Genomic DNA, 18,000 nt, shown 5'->3' on the forward strand with positions numbered 1-18,000 from the left:
TTTTGTTTTGTTTTTGATGGGGTTGGAATCAAAGTCTGCATGAGAAAGGAAGCACTGAAAGTTGGATGGGAGAATGAAGGAAAGGGGAGGAAAGGGGTAAAAACTGAGGAAAGAGGAAGGAACGTGGCCCAGGGCTAGGAAGGCCAGAAGAGATTTATGGATTTATGAAAGGAAGCAGGAGTGAGGAGGAAATGGCAGAAGTAAAGAGCAGGGTCAGAGGTCAGGGCTGAAAGAACAAAATGTGAGTAGAGTTGAAGATGACGGAAGGTGAGTCTAGGTTTACTAGGAGAAATAGAAAAAGTCTCTTGGGGAGGTTGGCCTTAAGTCTCACAACCACCACACAGGTATTTAAGAAAACAAGAGGTTCAGGACACATCTCGGAAAGGTTTGAGTTGCCTTATGCAGGTGTGATTATAGTGGGGGTATAGGGAAATCTACCAGAGAGGTGGCTAGGGCTCAGAGTTATCCTAGGGGATAGGGCCTGGTATGTAAATCACCATGTACTCAACACCTAAGCACCAGGGCAGCTAATGCACTATTCAGTTAATCCTGGCAATGACAGGCAAGGCCAGTATTCCTGTGCCACTTCACTTAGAGACGTGCAGCAAAGGGCTGAGGTCACATCGCATGTGGAGGTACAAGGCCTCACTTTGAGGCCCAAATGCCTCTGAAGTCCTCAGTATTTGCAAGTGCCTGCAGGCGTCCAACCTGGCTTTCAGAGCACAGCATGCTGAGGTTACTGCTGGACGACATCAAACTTCTGGACAGGCCTAAGTATTAACTTGAGGGGCTTCCTCCATTGACCAGGGGGTGTGCCACCTTCTGTAAACATCACCATCAACTGAAACGCACGAGAAAATTCCGACGGAAGCGTCCACTCTCACGGGTGAGAGCGGTGGGGGCACGCGCACTGGGCAGCCGCTCCAACAGCCACAGGACGCAGGCGCCCAGCGGTTCAGGGGCTCCCTGGGAGGCCTCGTGGGGCAGCTCGAGGGAGTGAGGTTGGGAGAGAGCGGCAGGGGTGGGCGTCAAAAGGAATGACGTGGGGAGAAGGGAGAGATGGAGGCAGTGGATAGTGGATAGTGAAAATGGGAAAACTGGCAATTTTCATTTTCAAAATTATTTTTTTGAGATGTCATTCACATGCCATAAAATTCACCACCTGAGACCGCAAATTCAGTGTCATTTCGTACATTCTCAAGCCTATGCAACCATCACCATCATCTATCCCATCACGTTTTCATCACCCCACAAAGAAGCCCCCATAACCATCAGCAGGCCCTCTTCATCCCCTCCTCCTTCAGTCCCTGCAACCACACATTTCCTTTCTATCACTATGGTTTTACCTTTTCTGGACATTTCATGAAATAATACAAATGTGACCACTGTGTGGGGCTTCTTTCACTTAGCATAATGTTTTCAAGTTCGTCCCTGTCGTAGCACGTGTCAGTACTCCATTCCTTTTTATGACAGTGTAATATTTCACACATACACCACATTTAAAATATCCATTCATCCATCGATGGGCATTTCGGTTTTTTACACTAATAATCTCCATTTATTGACAGTGTATTCTGTGCCAGGCAGCACCAGGCTAAGTTACTGACCTTATTTCACAGATAAAGAGGCTTGGAGAGTGTGAAGAGTTTGCCCAAGATTAAGAGCTGGCAATTGGGGGAACTGGGGTTTGAACTCAGGTGAACTTCAGAGGTAATAAATTCACATGACAGAACATTAGAAAAGGTACACAAGGGCACTCAAAGAAAAGACACCCTTTTCCCCACATTCCCCAGCCACACATTTCCCTCCTCAGAGACATCTGCTTTTGCCGTGCCGTGGAATCTTCCAGAGAATTACTTATACCTCAACATGTATGTTTCACAATTTATTGACTAATCTGTCCCACTGATTTGAAATGTCACTTTTATGGTATAATAGATTCTTATACGTACTTATGTTACTCTTTTCAGAGCTGTCCTGACTCTTTTTTGCCTATCTTTTATGTTTGCCATTTCTCTAAACTTTTTATCTTCTTTTTGATTTAAAAAACTGTTTCCTTTTCTTGTTTGTTTCTCTTAAGGCATTATCCATTATGTTCATTCACTCGTATGATTTTATTTAATTTATTTCTGTTTGGCAGTGTCGGGTATTAGTTGCAGCACGTGGTCTCTTCGTTGAAGTGCGTGGGCTCTTTCTTGCAGCTCGTGGGCTCTTTAGTTGTGGCGCGTGGGCTCCACAGCACATAGGCTCAGTAGTTGCAGCGTGCAGGCTTGGCTGCCCTGCGGCATGTGGGATCTCAGTTCCTCAACCAGGGAAGTCCCCACTCTTGTATTATTTTAAATTTAGTCAGCTTTTCTGAATTTTTTTTCTTTTATTTTGAATTCTGTCCTGAGTTCTATCATCTTACCTAATTCTGGTTTATGCTGTTCGTTCATCTGATTTTTTATTATGGTAAAATATACATAAAACCAAATTTAGTATTTCAACCATTTTCAATTATACAATTGAGTTACATTAGATACATTCACAGTGCTGTGCAACCATCAGCACTATCCAAATTCAAAAGAATTATGTCAAGGTCTTCCCTGGTGGCACAGTGGTTGAGAGTCCACCTGCCGGTGCAGGGGACACGGGTTCGTGTCCCGGTCCGGGAGGATCCCTAATGCCGTGGAGGGCTAGGCCTGTGAGCCATGGCCGCTGAGCCTGTGTGTCCGGAGCCTGTGCTCTTCAACGGGAGAGGCCACAACAGTGAGAGGCCCGTGTATCACAAAAAAAAAAAAAAAAAGAAAGAAAGAAAAGAAAGAAAGAAAAAGAAAGTCTAAACCACTAAATTCAATCATACAGGAATATAACATTTAAAAAAATTTTCTTTGGCTTTGCAGCATGTGGGATCATAGCTCCCCAACTAGGTATGGAACCCATGCCTGCTGTATTGGAAGCGCAGAGTCTTAACCACTGGACCACCAGGGAAGTCCCAGAATATAACTTTTAGAGGAGAAGTTATAAACCCCTTGGTTATATGAACTGCAGATTTTTAGTAAGAAGTCATGTATTTTAAACGACTTGGAGCTTTAAAGAAAGGAAGGAAGGAAGGAAGGAAGGAAGAAAAAGGGACTTCCTTGGTTGTGCAGTGCATATAATATCAAAAATAAATAAATTAATTAAATAAATTTAAAAAAGAAAAAAATGCTGAAATCCACTGACTAATTATTCAGGCTGTTATATCTCACCATTTCCAGATACATTCCTTTATAAACTTTTAGCAAAAAGTTATCTTATGTCAGAAAAAATGAATTACAAACTTTTCTCTTTTTCCAAAATTTGAGAAATTCCCCTACACTTCTACCTTCAAATTTTATAAAAACGGAAAAGTAGTGACAACCCTTATACTTATATCCAATTGCATCATCTGGCCACATGCCTTCTACATCAATCAAATAACTACAAAACAACAAAATTCGAGTCATTTGTAAATAAAAAGGAAAGAAAATCAAGCTTTTGCAAAAAACGTACAATTTCGCTTTACAAATATAGGTAGAAAAATCCTAGAGAAACATCAGCACATCTAATCGATAATTATTAAAGAATGATATACACCATGACTACCAAAAGGCGTTATTCCAAGGACTCAAGGGTAACGCAACTTTAGAAAATCTATTAATATAACTATTTACATTAATACAACAATTTAATTAATAAATGAAAGAGAATAAAATACAGGACCAAACTGGCAGATGGTAAAAAGTTATCTGTTAACATGCAACAGTCAGTTTCGGTGAAAATGCTCTGTACGCTAAAAACAGGAGACTTAATAGGACAGAGTATTCATCAAGAACCAACAAATAACAAAAGACAAATTAGGATAAATATGAACATCATATCTAAAAAACCCTATCCAACCAACCATAGGAGCCAGAAACTTAGGAATCACCATCACTGACGGCTATTTCTCCCTCGCCCTCATCCTCAACCCACCAGCAGTGCTAACAATGATACTGCCTACATACCTCTAGAATCTGTCCACATCTTTCCACCACAATGACCACCATACCCTGGTCCCAGCCACCATTATGCCCAATTTCTACAAAAGTCTCCTAACTTGTTTCCTCGCTTCCACTCTTTCTCCCTGCAGTGCCTTCTCCACGCGGTAGCAAAATGATAGGTTGAAAATGCAACTGGGGATGTTCCACACACTCACCTTCAACAAAAAAAGTTCAACGCTTTTCTGTTACTCTTAAAGTCTGAAACCTTAAACAGAAGCCTGCACGATCGAGCTCCTGGTGGTGTGGGCACTTGTGCTCTTAGCGGCTCTCCCCTCCAGTGCCGCCAGGGGAAAGGGCAGAAGGACGCAGAGGCGCTGCTGCCAGAGCTGCCGCCTCCTGTGGGAGCTGCACAGCCAGCAACCTTGCTCCACTTGGCTGGGCAGGGACCCCGTCCAGTACAGTTAGTTCCCCCGACAGCACTGGGGCCAGGCCAGGGGAGAAGGGCCAGCTGTCCTGCCAAGAAGCTCATCACCCTCAAGGCAAACACCTCCAACCCTCAGACCCCGGGATATTCAGAAGCGCTAGACGGTCCAGGCTCGCATTCTCACCTGTGCGCCTCAGGGCGTGACGTGTACTCTGCGCATGCGCCACCCCTCCCTAAACTATTGCGTCCCGCAAACGCAAGCCCATTGTTCGCTCACAGGTTGCAGAGCTATAAATACCGGCAACAGCCCAAACGGTGCGCACTTCGCTTTTGGCTGTGTTGGCAACTGAAGGAGAATGCTCGGAGCCCAGCTCTCTCTCCAAGGACCGATCTCACCCAAGTTCTCTACGGGCAGTTACTTAGGTAGGCCCTGCCCCGGGCACTGGGGGACCAGCACCTGCCAGGAGGGCTCAGCTGCCCCCAGCCCGCTCCCCGCGCCCACCGACTTCCCGTGGCCGGCCCGGGTCACCCAGCTGTCTATGGCCGGCTATCCACTCGCAGGCCAGCCCACAAGTGCCCAGTGACTCTGCATCTGTGCTTTGCCACAGAGTCTCTGAGACCCCATTCTACCATCCCGCAGGCCCTGCGCTCCTTTCTGGGGGTCCGTATCTCCACCTGCAGGCGAGGCCATCGGAAGAAGGCGGTGATGGGTGCTCTCACCTCCATGATGTCCCGCAGCTCAGGGTCCGCAGTGGACACAGTCACTGTCAGTGTGGCGCGGGGGCAGCCAGTGCCGCCCACGACGCCCAGCTGTGTCCCGAACTGCAGCACAGAGCAGACGGTGTTGAGGGCCCTGGGAGAGAGCGGGAAAGGGATGGCCAAGCAGGAGGACGTCCCCATCATTATTGGTGGTGGTGCTATAACCACTTTACAGACGAGCAATCTGAAGGAATCAGATCGCTTGTTTCTTTCCAAAAGCACGTCAGAAATTCACTTTCGGGTAATCCTTTTGAGGTAGGATGAGAAACCAGGCTTGAAGAGGGTAAAAATGACTCTTTAAATTTACCACTTGGGCTGAGCTATATGTGAACTCTAGGTAAGAGTGTGGGAACTGCACAAGCAAAGTGAGACACTGAAGATCACAAGGGTAATTAATAGCCGTACTGTTTTCTAACGGACAAAGAAAATGCCTGTATTATAAGTTCTATTTCTCCTGCTTTCTGGCAGTGTCATGCTCAGAGCAGCGTCCTGGCAAGGAAGTCAGGATACTTAGGTTCTGAAACCTGGTAAGGATACTAACATAATGAGAGAACTTGAACAAGTCAACCTGACCTCTCTGAGCCTCCGTTTCCTTCCTCATGAAGTGAGACTGGGAAAATAGAAGTTCTCTAAGGCCCTCCTAGTTCTAAAATGCTTCCAGTCTAGGAAACAGCATAGAAGTCAATACTAGTGCAGGCTGAAGGGAAAGATAGGGCAGGGAGAAGGTTGCTTCCATCCTAGAGAACAATGTCTGAACCATACCACTTGGGTCTTCTGCCCATCTGTGCCCAAGATGGGAGCACAGGCAGTTAATACAGAAGAGTGTAAAACTGCTCAGTCCTTACAACCATCATAACTGTCTGGTTTTTGGATTCTCAGTAAGTATTGACAGTAGAGGTGTCCTGATAGCAAGAACCTTCCTCAAGCATAGTGAGAATTTATCAGTCTCCCTGATTTTTTTGTCACCCCCTTGTTCTTACAGAAAATTGCCAAAATCCATCTGTACTTGGAACTCTGAATTCTCTGCAGCACTCTCTTCCTGTGGTGAGCAATGCAGCTTCCCTAACAGCAAGTGTCTGCAACTTCTCCAGAGTCTCTGCTCCTGCCGTCAGTTCGGCATCAGCTACGGCCACCTCTTTCCAGACACACATGGGTAGTGCCTACCTTCCCCAACATTCTAGCACAACTATGTTATCTGGAGTTACTGACCAGAGCCAGATCTCCACTTCAGCTGCATCCTATCCAGGTGTTTCTGAGTGGGGCATCACAGGAAGCACTGAAAAGAATTCTTCTTCACTCGGAGACTTTACTCTGGCACTCACTGACCAGCACACAGCTGCTTCCTCCATGCTTATGGCAGCCCAGTATGATAAAACTGCAGACACCAATACCATGGCCCCTCTATATCCATCACTTTCTGCCAGCCTTGCTCAGGGAACGCCATCTCAGATTCCACATCAGGGACATAGCCTGTCACTTCCCTACCAGGAAGGAAGCCAGGTATCTTACTATAACCACGGCACACTGGGGTCTTTACTGTATGGAGAACTTGGCTCCTGCCTGCAGTCCTATGGCTCTGTGTCATACACAGGAAGTAGGGCCTCTGTGCAACCAGAAATGGTAATGGTACTAAAGGAGATTCAGCCCACCAATATCTTACCACCAGCTTCCAACTCTGGAATCTACTACCCTGTGTCTGCGCACCACATCACAGAAACAAGTTTTCCAGGTGAGTACAAACAGCAAGAAAGTTGAACAATGAGGTCAGCATTCAAAAATGGGGTCAACTCTACAGCTGGGAAGTGGTGTATAGACAGGTAGCATTTAGATCCTGAGTCTTTAATAACCACTACCTTTGCTCAGGGCTGTCTGTATTTAGACTCTACATAAGAACACCTAGGGCTTCCCTGGTGGTGCAGTGGTTAAGAATCCGCCTGCCAATGCAGGGGACACGGGTTCGAGCCCTGGGCTGGGAAGATCCCACATGCCATGGAGCAACTAAGAGTAGCCCAGCAACTAAGAAGATCCAGTGAAGCCAAAAAAAATACATACACAGAATAAATAAGTTCAAAACATAAATAAATGAGTATAAATTTTTTAAAAAAGAACACCTACTGCAGGTGGGAAGGTGGGAGGGACACTGTAAAGGTCATCTATGCTACATGTACAAGAACCCCAAGAGCATACCAATAGGTACCACATTTTTCACCGCTGTAGCCGATCATTCCCCCTGTACTACCACACTGTATCTCTCCCTTCCCTAATCTACTGCTAGAGTCTCTTTGGAAGGTGTTTCAGAACTCTTGTTATGATAGTGCCAGTTTAACTGTCCTCACTTCCTTAATATATACCAGGATTTAAGACCTTAGGGTCCGAGATCCTGTCCAGAGCAAGCAGGCTAAGACTCTGTCTTTGTTTATCTATTTCATCAGGAAGGGCTCTACTCCCTCTCCTAGTTCATGGTGTGAAGTGTTCTTAGCCTCTCAGGAACGTGGGGAGAATTGAACGGACTCTATATGAGAATGCTAGGCTTTGTAAAACATTTCATTTTTGAAAAATAAGACTCATTTTTTAATTGACTTATAACAATCCTGTGAAATACAAAGAAAACCAAGAATCAGTGACAGGAAATGATCACCAGTAAGAATTACAACAGTCACCACTTATCTCGTAGCATAGAACACTGTCCATGGTCCTTAAGAAGAGTTAGTAGAAATGCCTTGCCCATCTTGCCCCTATACACCAACACAGCGATCATATACCTTGAAAGGTACATGATTGCTGTGTTGGTGTTTAGGGGGAGCATCTCACTTACGAGGGACTGACTTCTACCTTGACTCCTTTGTAGGGATGGAGACTTCCCTGGTGATGAAAACTTCCCTGGGATGGCAACCTCCAATCCAGACATTTTGTGTGACACAAACTCAAGAACTCCCCGAGTCCTGCAGGAGCAGAAGTATTCAGATACTTGAGAGAAATCCACCACCCGAACTTGGGGACATTTCAGGGACAGCTCCAGTCCAGAGTGCCAGTAGTCTCCTGGCCCTGCCTCCAGCTCCAAGGCAGGGACAAATAGAGAGTAAGAACTTGGAGGCTAGTACAACCAAGCTTTCAAAGCCTCTGGATGCCTACCAGATCCCAAGAGAAAACCAAGAGCTTCCACTACTCCCTTCAGGAATCCCTGATATTCACCAGCTCCCGGGCTGCACTGACCCCGTCAGCCAAGAGGAGCAGCCTGGTTCTGAAAATGCTCATCTGGGAAAGGACAGCCTGAGTCTTGAGGACCTAGGGACACTTGAAAATGGGATGGAATCTAGCAGTGGTTTTGCAGACACTACTACACTGGCGGAGCATAGTCACCTTCCCCAGCTCTTTAATTCATTGAAAGATCTTCATCAATCCAAAGGTCCCAACGTGATCAAAGCCAAAGACACCAGGGTCATTAAAGTGAATCAGGTGCAGGAAAAGCCAAGTGTCATAAAGGATCCCTCTGATCAACCCAGGAAGAACAAACATAAAGCCTCTGAGCCTATCAGTGGTGCTCCCAAGGCCAAAATCCAGCCAAAGAATCCACAGTGCCTGTTAGGGGGAGAAGTGGTTCTATGCAATGCTGCAGTCAGTGGCAGGGCTCCTGTGAACACGGCCAAGCATTCTAAAGGCAACCCTCAGGAAGCTGCATCCAGAAAGATCAGCAAAACTAAGAGCCACGGGCAGGAAAAGACCACAAGGACCAGAGGAAGAAAGAAGGCTGAAGAGAAGAAGCAGTCAGGGAACAAAGTCAAGGCAGAAGAGAAGCCAACAATTCCCAAGACGAAGCGAAAGGAACACCAAACTGAGCTTATCCATGAGAGCATTAAAAAGCCTCGAACCTCCCTAGGCATGCGCATGCTGGAGTCTGTGAAGGTTTTTCATGCACTGGGGAAGAAGAATGATAAGAGAACTGGGCTCTCTTCCTGTCGGGTCTTGGGAAATTCAAGCAACCCTAAAGACCCCCAGCCACCCCCAGCTATCCAGCCATGGCGGCGTACCCCACGTGAGGGTAAGAGTCCTGAGAAAACTCAAGTCAAAGCCCAGAAACCAGACAGCAGTGCTGAAAAACAGTGTCCATCTCCATCCCAGTATGAGCTGCCTCCACCTAAGAAGGTCAAGTTTTCTGCCTGGGACAAGCCTCAAGCTCGACCTGCTCCTCGGAGGCCACAGTCTCTGGCCTCACATCGGCCTGCTGTGGCGGACCGTGCCCAGCCTGCTTCTTCTAACTCAGCTCAACCTGCTGCAGCCAGTTCATCCCAGCCAGCTCCTGCCTCTTTGCCAGGTCCTGCCAAACCAGCTCAGCCAACTGTGACCAACCCAACCCAACCGGGTTGGACCGCCCATATCCATCCTAGTGTCCCTCAGTCTGCTGCTCCTAGGCCTGCACCCTACAAGACTTCATCTTTCGCTTTTCTCCAGCGGGGGCCTATTCCCCCTGCTCTGACTAAGCGCCGGTCCCCACCCAAGCTCCAAACCCCATTTCTACTCCAAGACTTCAGCAAGCAACGAAGACCATGGAGGGAACCCAACGTTTCTGAGCCAGTCATGTCAAAGCCCATCGAACAAGAGCAGAGACCAGAGCGGGAGGCCATGAAGAGGCGGGCGCAACAAGAACGTGAGAATGCCGCCAAATACACCTCTTTGGGGAAACTGCAAGTTTTCATTGAGAGGCAAAAGGAAATGGAAATCGCTGACTACTACGGATATTTATAGTAAGAGCTGCTAGGATTGTTGGTGCCACCTTGGGCACCAGGTATAAATTCCTCTATTTATTCTCTAATTATATATTTCTGTTTTTATTTCTGTATATTTATTAAAACAATAAAACTGAATAAATGAATGTCATCGAATTAATAGACGAGTAATAAACCTTTTGAATTTTGAGATGCTGCTAACTGTGGCGTGCTTTAAGTTTTTGTGTTTTGTTTTGTTTTTGATGGGGTTGGAATCAAAGTCTGCATGAGAAAGGAAGCACTGAAAGTTGGATGGGAGAATGAAGGAAAGGGGAGGAAAGGGGTAAAAACTGAGGAAAGAGGAAGGAACGTGGCCCAGGGCTAGGAAGGCCAGAAGAGATTTATGGATTTATGAAAGGAAGCAGGAGTGAGGAGGAAATGGCAGAAGTAAAGAGCAGGGTCAGAGGTCAGGGCTGAAAGAACAAAATGTGAGTAGAGTTGAAGATGACGGAAGGTGAGTCTAGGTTTACTAGGAGAAATAGAAAAAGTCTCTTGGGGAGGTTGGCCTTAAGTCTCACAACCACCACACAGGTATTTAAGAAAACAAGAGGTTCAGGACACATCTCGGAAAGGTTTGAGTTGCCTTATGCAGGTGTGATTATAGTGGGGGTATAGGGAAATCTACCAGAGAGGTGGCTAGGGCTCAGAGTTATCCTAGGGGATAGGGCCTGGTATGTAAATCACCATGTACTCAACACCTAAGCACCAGGGCAGCTAATGCACTATTCAGTTAATCCTGGCAACGACAGGCAAGGCCAGTATTCCTGTGCCACTTCACTTAGAGACGTGCAGCAAAGGGCTGAGGTCACATCGCATGTGGAGGTACAAGGCCTCACTTTGAGGCCCAAATGCCTCTGAAGTCCTCAGTATTTGCAAGTGCCTGCAGGCGTCCAACCTGGCTTTCAGAGCACAGCATGCTGAGGTTACTGCTGGACGACATCAAACTTCTGGACAGGCCTAAGTATTAACTTGAGGGGCTTCCTCCATTGACCAGGGGGTGTGCCACCTTCTGTAAACATCACCATCAACTGAAACGCACGAGAAAATTCCGACGGAAGCGTCCACTCTCACGGGTGAGAGCGGTGGGGGCACGCGCACTGGGCAGCCGCTCCAACAGCCACAGGACGCAGGCGCCCAGCGGTTCAGGGGCTCCCTGGGAGGCCTCGTGGGGCAGCTCGAGGGAGTGAGGTTGGGAGAGAGCGGCAGGGGTGGGCGTCAAAAGGAATGACGTGGGGAGAAGGGAGAGATGGAGGCAGTGGATAGTGGATAGTGAAAATGGGAAAACTGGCAATTTTCATTTTCAAAATTATTTTTTTGAGATGTCATTCACATGCCATAAAATTCACCACCTGAGACCGCAAATTCAGTGTCATTTCGTACATTCTCAAGCCTATGCAACCATCACCATCATCTATCCCATCACGTTTTCATCACCCCACAAAGAAGCCCCCATAACCATCAGCAGGCCCTCTTCATCCCCTCCTCCTTCAGTCCCTGCAACCACACATTTCCTTTCTATCACTATGGTTTTACCTTTTCTGGACATTTCATGAAATAATACAAATGTGACCACTGTGTGGGGCTTCTTTCACTTAGCATAATGTTTTCAAGTTCGTCCCTGTCGTAGCACGTGTCAGTACTCCATTCCTTTTTATGACAGTGTAATATTTCACACATACACCACATTTAAAATATCCATTCATCCATCGATGGGCATTTCGGTTTTTTACACTAATAATCTCCATTTATTGACAGTGTATTCTGTGCCAGGCAGCACCAGGCTAAGTTACTGACCTTATTTCACAGATAAAGAGGCTTGGAGAGTGTGAAGAGTTTGCCCAAGATTAAGAGCTGGCAATTGGGGGAACTGGGGTTTGAACTCAGGTGAACTTCAGAGGTAATAAATTCACATGACAGAACATTAGAAAAGGTACACAAGGGCACTCAAAGAAAAGACACCCTTTTCCCCACATTCCCCAGCCACACATTTCCCTCCTCAGAGACATCTGCTTTTGCCGTGCCGTGGAATCTTCCAGAGAATTACTTATACCTCAACATGTATGTTTCACAATTTATTGACTAATCTGTCCCACTGATTTGAAATGTCACTTTTATGGTATAATAGATTCTTATACGTACTTATGTTACTCTTTTCAGAGCTGTCCTGACTCTTTTTTGCCTATCTTTTATGTTTGCCATTTCTCTAAACTTTTTATCTTCTTTTTGATTTAAAAAACTGTTTCCTTTTCTTGTTTGTTTCTCTTAAGGCATTATCCATTATGTTCATTCACTCGTATGATTTTATTTAATTTATTTCTGTTTGGCAGTGTCGGGTATTAGTTGCAGCACGTGGTCTCTTCGTTGAAGTGCGTGGGCTCTTTCTTGCAGCTCGTGGGCTCTTTAGTTGTGGCGCGTGGGCTCCACAGCACATAGGCTCAGTAGTTGCAGCGTGCAGGCTTGGCTGCCCTGCGGCATGTGGGATCTCAGTTCCTCAACCAGGGAAGTCCCCACTCTTGTATTATTTTAAATTTAGTCAGCTTTTCTGAATTTTTTTTCTTTTATTTTGAATTCTGTCCTGAGTTCTATCATCTTACCTAATTCTGGTTTATGCTGTTCGTTCATCTGATTTTTTATTATGGTAAAATATACATAAAACCAAATTTAGTATTTCAACCATTTTCAATTATACAATTGAGTTACATTAGATACATTCACAGTGCTGTGCAACCATCAGCACTATCCAAATTCAAAAGAATTATGTCAAGGTCTTCCCTGGTGGCACAGTGGTTGAGAGTCCACCTGCCGGTGCAGGGGACACGGGTTCGTGTCCCGGTCCGGGAGGATCCCTAATGCCGTGGAGGGCTAGGCCTGTGAGCCATGGCCGCTGAGCCTGTGTGTCCGGAGCCTGTGCTCTTCAACGGGAGAGGCCACAACAGTGAGAGGCCCGTGTATCACAAAAAAAAAAAAAAAAGAAAGAAAGAAAAGAAAGAAAGAAAAAGAAAGTCTAAACCACTAAATTCAATCATACAGGAATATAACATTTAAAAAAATTTTCTTTGGCTTTGCAGCATGTGGGATCATAGCTCCCCAACTAGGTATGGAACCCATGCCTGCTGTATTGGAAGCGCAGAGTCTTAACCACTGGACCACCAGGGAAGTCCCAGAATATAACTTTTAGAGGAGAAGTTATAAACCCCTTGGTTATATGAACTGCAGATTTTTAGTAAGAAGTCATGTATTTTAAACGACTTGGAGCTTTAAAGAAAGGAAGGAAGGAAGGAAGGAAGGAAGAAAAAGGGACTTCCTTGGTTGTGCAGTGCATATAATATCAAAAATAAATAAATTAATTAAATAAATTTAAACAAGAAAAAAATGCTGAAATCCACTGACTAATTATTCAGGCTGTTATATCTCACCATTTCCAGATACATTCCTTTATAAACTTTTAGCAAAAAGTTATCTTATGTCAGAAAAAATGAATTACAAACTTTTCTCTTTTTCCAAAATTTGAGAAATTCCCCTACACTTCTACCTTCAAATTTTATAAAAACGGAAAAGTAGTGACAACCCTTATACTTATATCCAATTGCATCATCTGGCCACATGCCTTCTACATCAATCAAATAACTACAAAACAACAAAATTCGAGTCATTTGTAAATAAAAAGGAAAGAAAATCAAGCTTTTGCAAAAAACGTACAATTTCGCTTTACAAATATAGGTAGAAAAATCCTAAAGAAACATCAGCACATCTAATCGATAATTATTAAAGAATGATATACACCATGACTACCAAAAGGCGTTATTCCAAGGACTCAAGGGTAACGCAACTTTAGAAAATCTATTAATATAACTATTTACATTAATACAACAATTTAATTAATAAATGAAAGAGAATAAAATACAGGACCAAACTGGCAGATGGTAAAAAGTTATCTGTTAACATGCAACAGTCAGTTTCGGTGAAAATGCTCTGTACGCTAAAAACAGGAGACTTAATAGGACAGAGTATTCATCAAGAACCAACAAATAACAAAAGACAAATTAGGATAAATATGAACATCATATCTAAAAAACCCTATCCAACCAACCATAGGAGCCAGAAACTTAGGAATCACCATCACTGACGGCTATTTCTCCCTCGCCCTCATCCTCAACCCACCAGCAGTGCTAACAATGATACTGCCTACATACCTCTAGAATCTGTCCACATCTTTCCACCACAATGACCACCATACCCTGGTCCCAGCCACCATTATGCCCAATTTCTACAAAAGTCTCCTAACTTGTTTCCTCGCTTCCACTCTTTCTCCCTGCAGTGCCTTCTCCACGCGGTAGCAAAATGATAGGTTGAAAATGCAACTGGGGATGTTCCACACACTCACCTTCAACAAAAAAAGTTCAACGCTTTTCTGTTACTCTTAAAGTCTGAAACCTTAAACAGAAGCCTGCACGATCGAGCTCCTGGTGGTGTGGGCACTTGTGCTCTTAGCGGCTCTCCCCTCCAGTGCCGCCAGGGGAAAGGGCAGAAGGACGCAGAGGCGCTGCTGCCAGAGCTGCCGCCTCCTGTGGGAGCTGCACAGCCAGCAACCTTGCTCCACTTGGCTGGGCAGGGACCCCGTCCAGTACAGTTAGTTCCCCCGACAGCACTGGGGCCAGGCCAGGGGAGAAGGGCCAGCTGTCCTGCCAAGAAGCTCATCACCCTCAAGGCAAACACCTCCAACCCTCAGACCCCGGGATATTCAGAAGCGCTAGACGGTCCAGGCTCGCATTCTCACCTGTGCGCCTCAGGGCGTGACGTGTACTCTGCGCATGCGCCACCCCTCCCTAAACTATTGCGTCCCGCAAACGCAAGCCCATTGTTCGCTCACAGGTTGCAGAGCTATAAATACCGGCAACAGCCCAAACGGTGCGCACTTCGCTTTTGGCCGTGTTGGCAACTGAAGGAGAATGCTCGGAGCCCAGCTCTCTCTCCAAGGACCGATCTCACCCAAGTTCTCTACGGGCAGTTACTTAGGTAGGCCCTGCCCCGGGCACTGGGGGACCAGCACCTGCCAGGAGGGCTCAGCTGCCCCCAGCCCGCTCCCCGCGCCCACCGACTTCCCGTGGCCGGCCCGGGTCACCCAGCTGTCTATGGCCGGCTATCCACTCGCAGGCCAGCCCACAAGTGCCCAGTGACTCTGCATCTGTGCTTTGCCACAGAGTCTCTGAGACCCCATTCTACCATCCCGCAGGCCCTGCGCTCCTTTCTGGGGGTCCGTATCTCCACCTGCAGGCGAGGCCATCGGAAGAAGGCGGTGATGGGTGCTCTCACCTCCATGATGTCCCGCAGCTCAGGGTCCGCAGTGGACACAGTCACTGTCAGTGTGGCGCGGGGGCAGCCAGTGCCGCCCACGACGCCCAGCTGTGTCCCGAACTGCAGCACAGAGCAGACGGTGTTGAGGGCCCTGGGAGAGAGCGGGAAAGGGATGGCCAAGCAGGAGGACGTCCCCATCATTATTGGTGGTGGTGCTATAACCACTTTACAGACGAGCAATCTGAAGGAATCAGATCGCTTGTTTCTTTCCAAAAGCACGTCAGAAATTCACTTTCGGGTAATCCTTTTGAGGTAGGATGAGAAACCAGGCTTGAAGAGGGTAAAAATGACTCTTTAAATTTACCACTTGGGCTGAGCTATATGTGAACTCTAGGTAAGAGCGTGGGAACTGCACAAGCAAAGTGAGACACTGAAGATCACAAGGGTAATTAATAGCCGTACTGTTTTCTAACGGACAAAGAAAATGCCTGTATTATAAGTTCTATTTCTCCTGCTTTCTGGCAGTGTCATGCTCAGAGCAGCGTCCTGGCAAGGAAGTCAGGATACTTAGGTTCTGAAACCTGGTAAGGATACTAACATAATGAGAGAACTTGAACAAGTCAACCTGACCTCTCTGAGCCTCCGTTTCCTTCCTCATGAAGTGAGACTGGGAAAATAGAAGTTCTCTAAGGCCCTCCTAGTTCTAAAATGCTTCCAGTCTAGGAAACAGCATAGAAGTCAATACTAGTGCAGGCTGAAGGGAAAGATAGGGCAGGGAGAAGGTTGCTTCCATCCTAGAGAACAATGTCTGAACCATACCACTTGGGTCTTCTGCCCATCTGTGCCCAAGATGGGAGCACAGGCAGTTAATACAGAAGAGTGTAAAACTGCTCAGTCCTTACAACCATCATAACTGTCTGGTTTTTGGATTCTCAGTAAGTATTGACAGTAGAGGTGTCCTGATAGCAAGAACCTTCCTCAAGCATAGTGGGAATTTATCAGTCTCCCTGATTTTTTCGTCACCCCCTTGTTCTTACAGAAAATTGCCAAAATCCATCTGTACTTGGAACTCTGAATTCTCTGCAGCACTCTCTTCCTGTGGTGAGCAATGCAGCTTCCCTAACAGCAAGTGTCTGCAACTTCTCCAGAGTCTCTGCTCCTGCCGTCAGTTCGGCATCAGCTACGGCCACCTCTTTCCAGACACACATGGGTAGTGCCTACCTTCCCCAACATTCTAGCACAACTATGTTATCTGGAGTTACTGACCAGAGCCAGATCTCCACTTCAGCTGCATCCTATCCAGGTGTTTCTGAGTGGGGCATCACAGGAAGCACTGAAAAGAATTCTTCTTCACTCGGAGACTTTACTCTGGCACTCACTGACCAGCACACAGCTGCTTCCTCCATGCTTATGGCAGCCCAGTATGATAAAACTGCAGACACCAATACCATGGCCCCTCTATATCCATCACTTTCTGCCAGCCTTGCTCAGGGAACGCCATCTCAGATTCCAAATCAGGGACATAGCCTGTCACTTCCCTACCAGGAAGGAAGCCAGGTATCTTACTATAACCACGGCACACTGGGGTCTTTACTGTATGGAGAACTTGGCTCCTGCCTGCAGTCCTATGGCTCTGTGTCATACACAGGAAGTAGGGCCTCTGTGCAACCAGAAATGGTAATGGTACTAAAGGAGATTCAGCCCACCAATATCTTACCACCAGCTTCCACCTCTGGAATCTACTACCCTGTGTCTGCGCACCACATCACAGAAACAAGTTTTCCAGGTGAGTACAAACAGCAAGAAAGTTGAACAATGAGGTCAGCATTCAAAAATGGGGTCAACTCTACAGCTGGGAAGTGGTGTATAGACAGGTAGCATTTAGATCCTGAGTCTTTAATAACCACTACCTTTGCTCAGGGCTGTCTGTATTTAGACTCTACATAAGAACACCTAGGGCTTCCCTGGTGGTGCAGTGGTTAAGAATCCGCCTGCCAATGCAGGGGACACGGGTTCGAGCCCTGGGCTGGGAAGATCCCACATGCCATGGAGCAACTAAGAGTAGCCCAGCAACTAAGAAGATCCAGTGAAGCCAAAAAAAATACATACACAGAATAAATAAGTTCAAAACATAAATAAATGAGTATAAATTTTTTAAAAAAGAACACCTACTGCAGGTGGGAAGGTGGGAGGGACACTGTAAAGGTCATCTATGCTACATGTACAAGAACCCCAAGAGCATACCAATAGGTACCACATTTTTCACCGCTGTAGCCGATCATTCCCCCTGTACTACCACACTGTATCTCTCCCTTCCCTAATCTACTGCTAGAGTCTCTTTGGAAGGTGTTTCAGAACTCTTGTTATGATAGTGCCAGTTTAACTGTCCTCACTTCCTTAATATATACCAGGATTTAAGACCTTAGGGTCCGAGATCCTGTCCAGAGCAAGCAGGCTAAGACTCTGTCTTTGTTTATCTATTTCATCAGGAAGGGCTCTACTCCCTCTCCTAGTTCATGGTGTGAAGTGTTCTTAGCCTCTCAGGAACGTGGGGAGAATTGAACGGACTCTATATGAGAATGCTAGGCTTTGTAAAACATTTCATTTTTGAAAAATAAGACTCATTTTTTAATTGACTTATAACAATCCTGTGAAATACAAAGAAAACCAAGAATCAGTGACAGGAAATGATCACCAGTAAGAATTACAACAGTCACCACTTATCTCGTAGCATAGAACACTGTCCATGGTCCTTAAGAAGAGTTAGTAGAAATGC

The 18,000-nt window shown here is 46.1% G+C and overlaps 2 protein-coding genes across 2 annotated transcripts; both read left to right on the plus strand.

Moving 5' to 3' along the window:
- Positions 1–257: 257 nt before the first annotated feature.
- On the plus strand, positions 258–9,909 carry LOC309797467 (uncharacterized protein C2orf78-like; the record flags this gene model as incomplete). The annotated part of the gene is made up of 3 exons (XM_082645990.1): positions 258–267; positions 6,149–6,895; positions 8,015–9,909. 3 exons carry the CDS (start codon positions 258–260, stop codon positions 9,907–9,909), a joined length of 2,652 nt encoding a protein of 883 aa, XP_082502116.1.
- Positions 9,910–10,373: 464 nt separating this feature from the next.
- LOC309797468 (uncharacterized protein C2orf78-like) lies at positions 10,374–17,960 on the plus strand (the record flags this gene model as incomplete). The annotated part of the gene is made up of 2 exons (XM_082645991.1): positions 10,374–10,383; positions 16,264–17,960. The coding sequence occupies 2 exons, from the start codon at positions 10,374–10,376 to the stop codon at positions 17,034–17,036; spliced, it is 783 nt and encodes a 260-aa protein (XP_082502117.1). The 3' UTR covers positions 17,037–17,960.
- Between the last annotated feature and the right edge of the window lie 40 nt (positions 17,961–18,000).

Source organism: Mesoplodon mirus (genome assembly GCF_964341445.2).
Source record: "Mesoplodon mirus genome assembly, contig: HAP1_SCAFFOLD_551, whole genome shotgun sequence".
NCBI lineage: Eukaryota > Metazoa > Chordata > Mammalia > Artiodactyla > Ziphiidae > Mesoplodon > Mesoplodon mirus.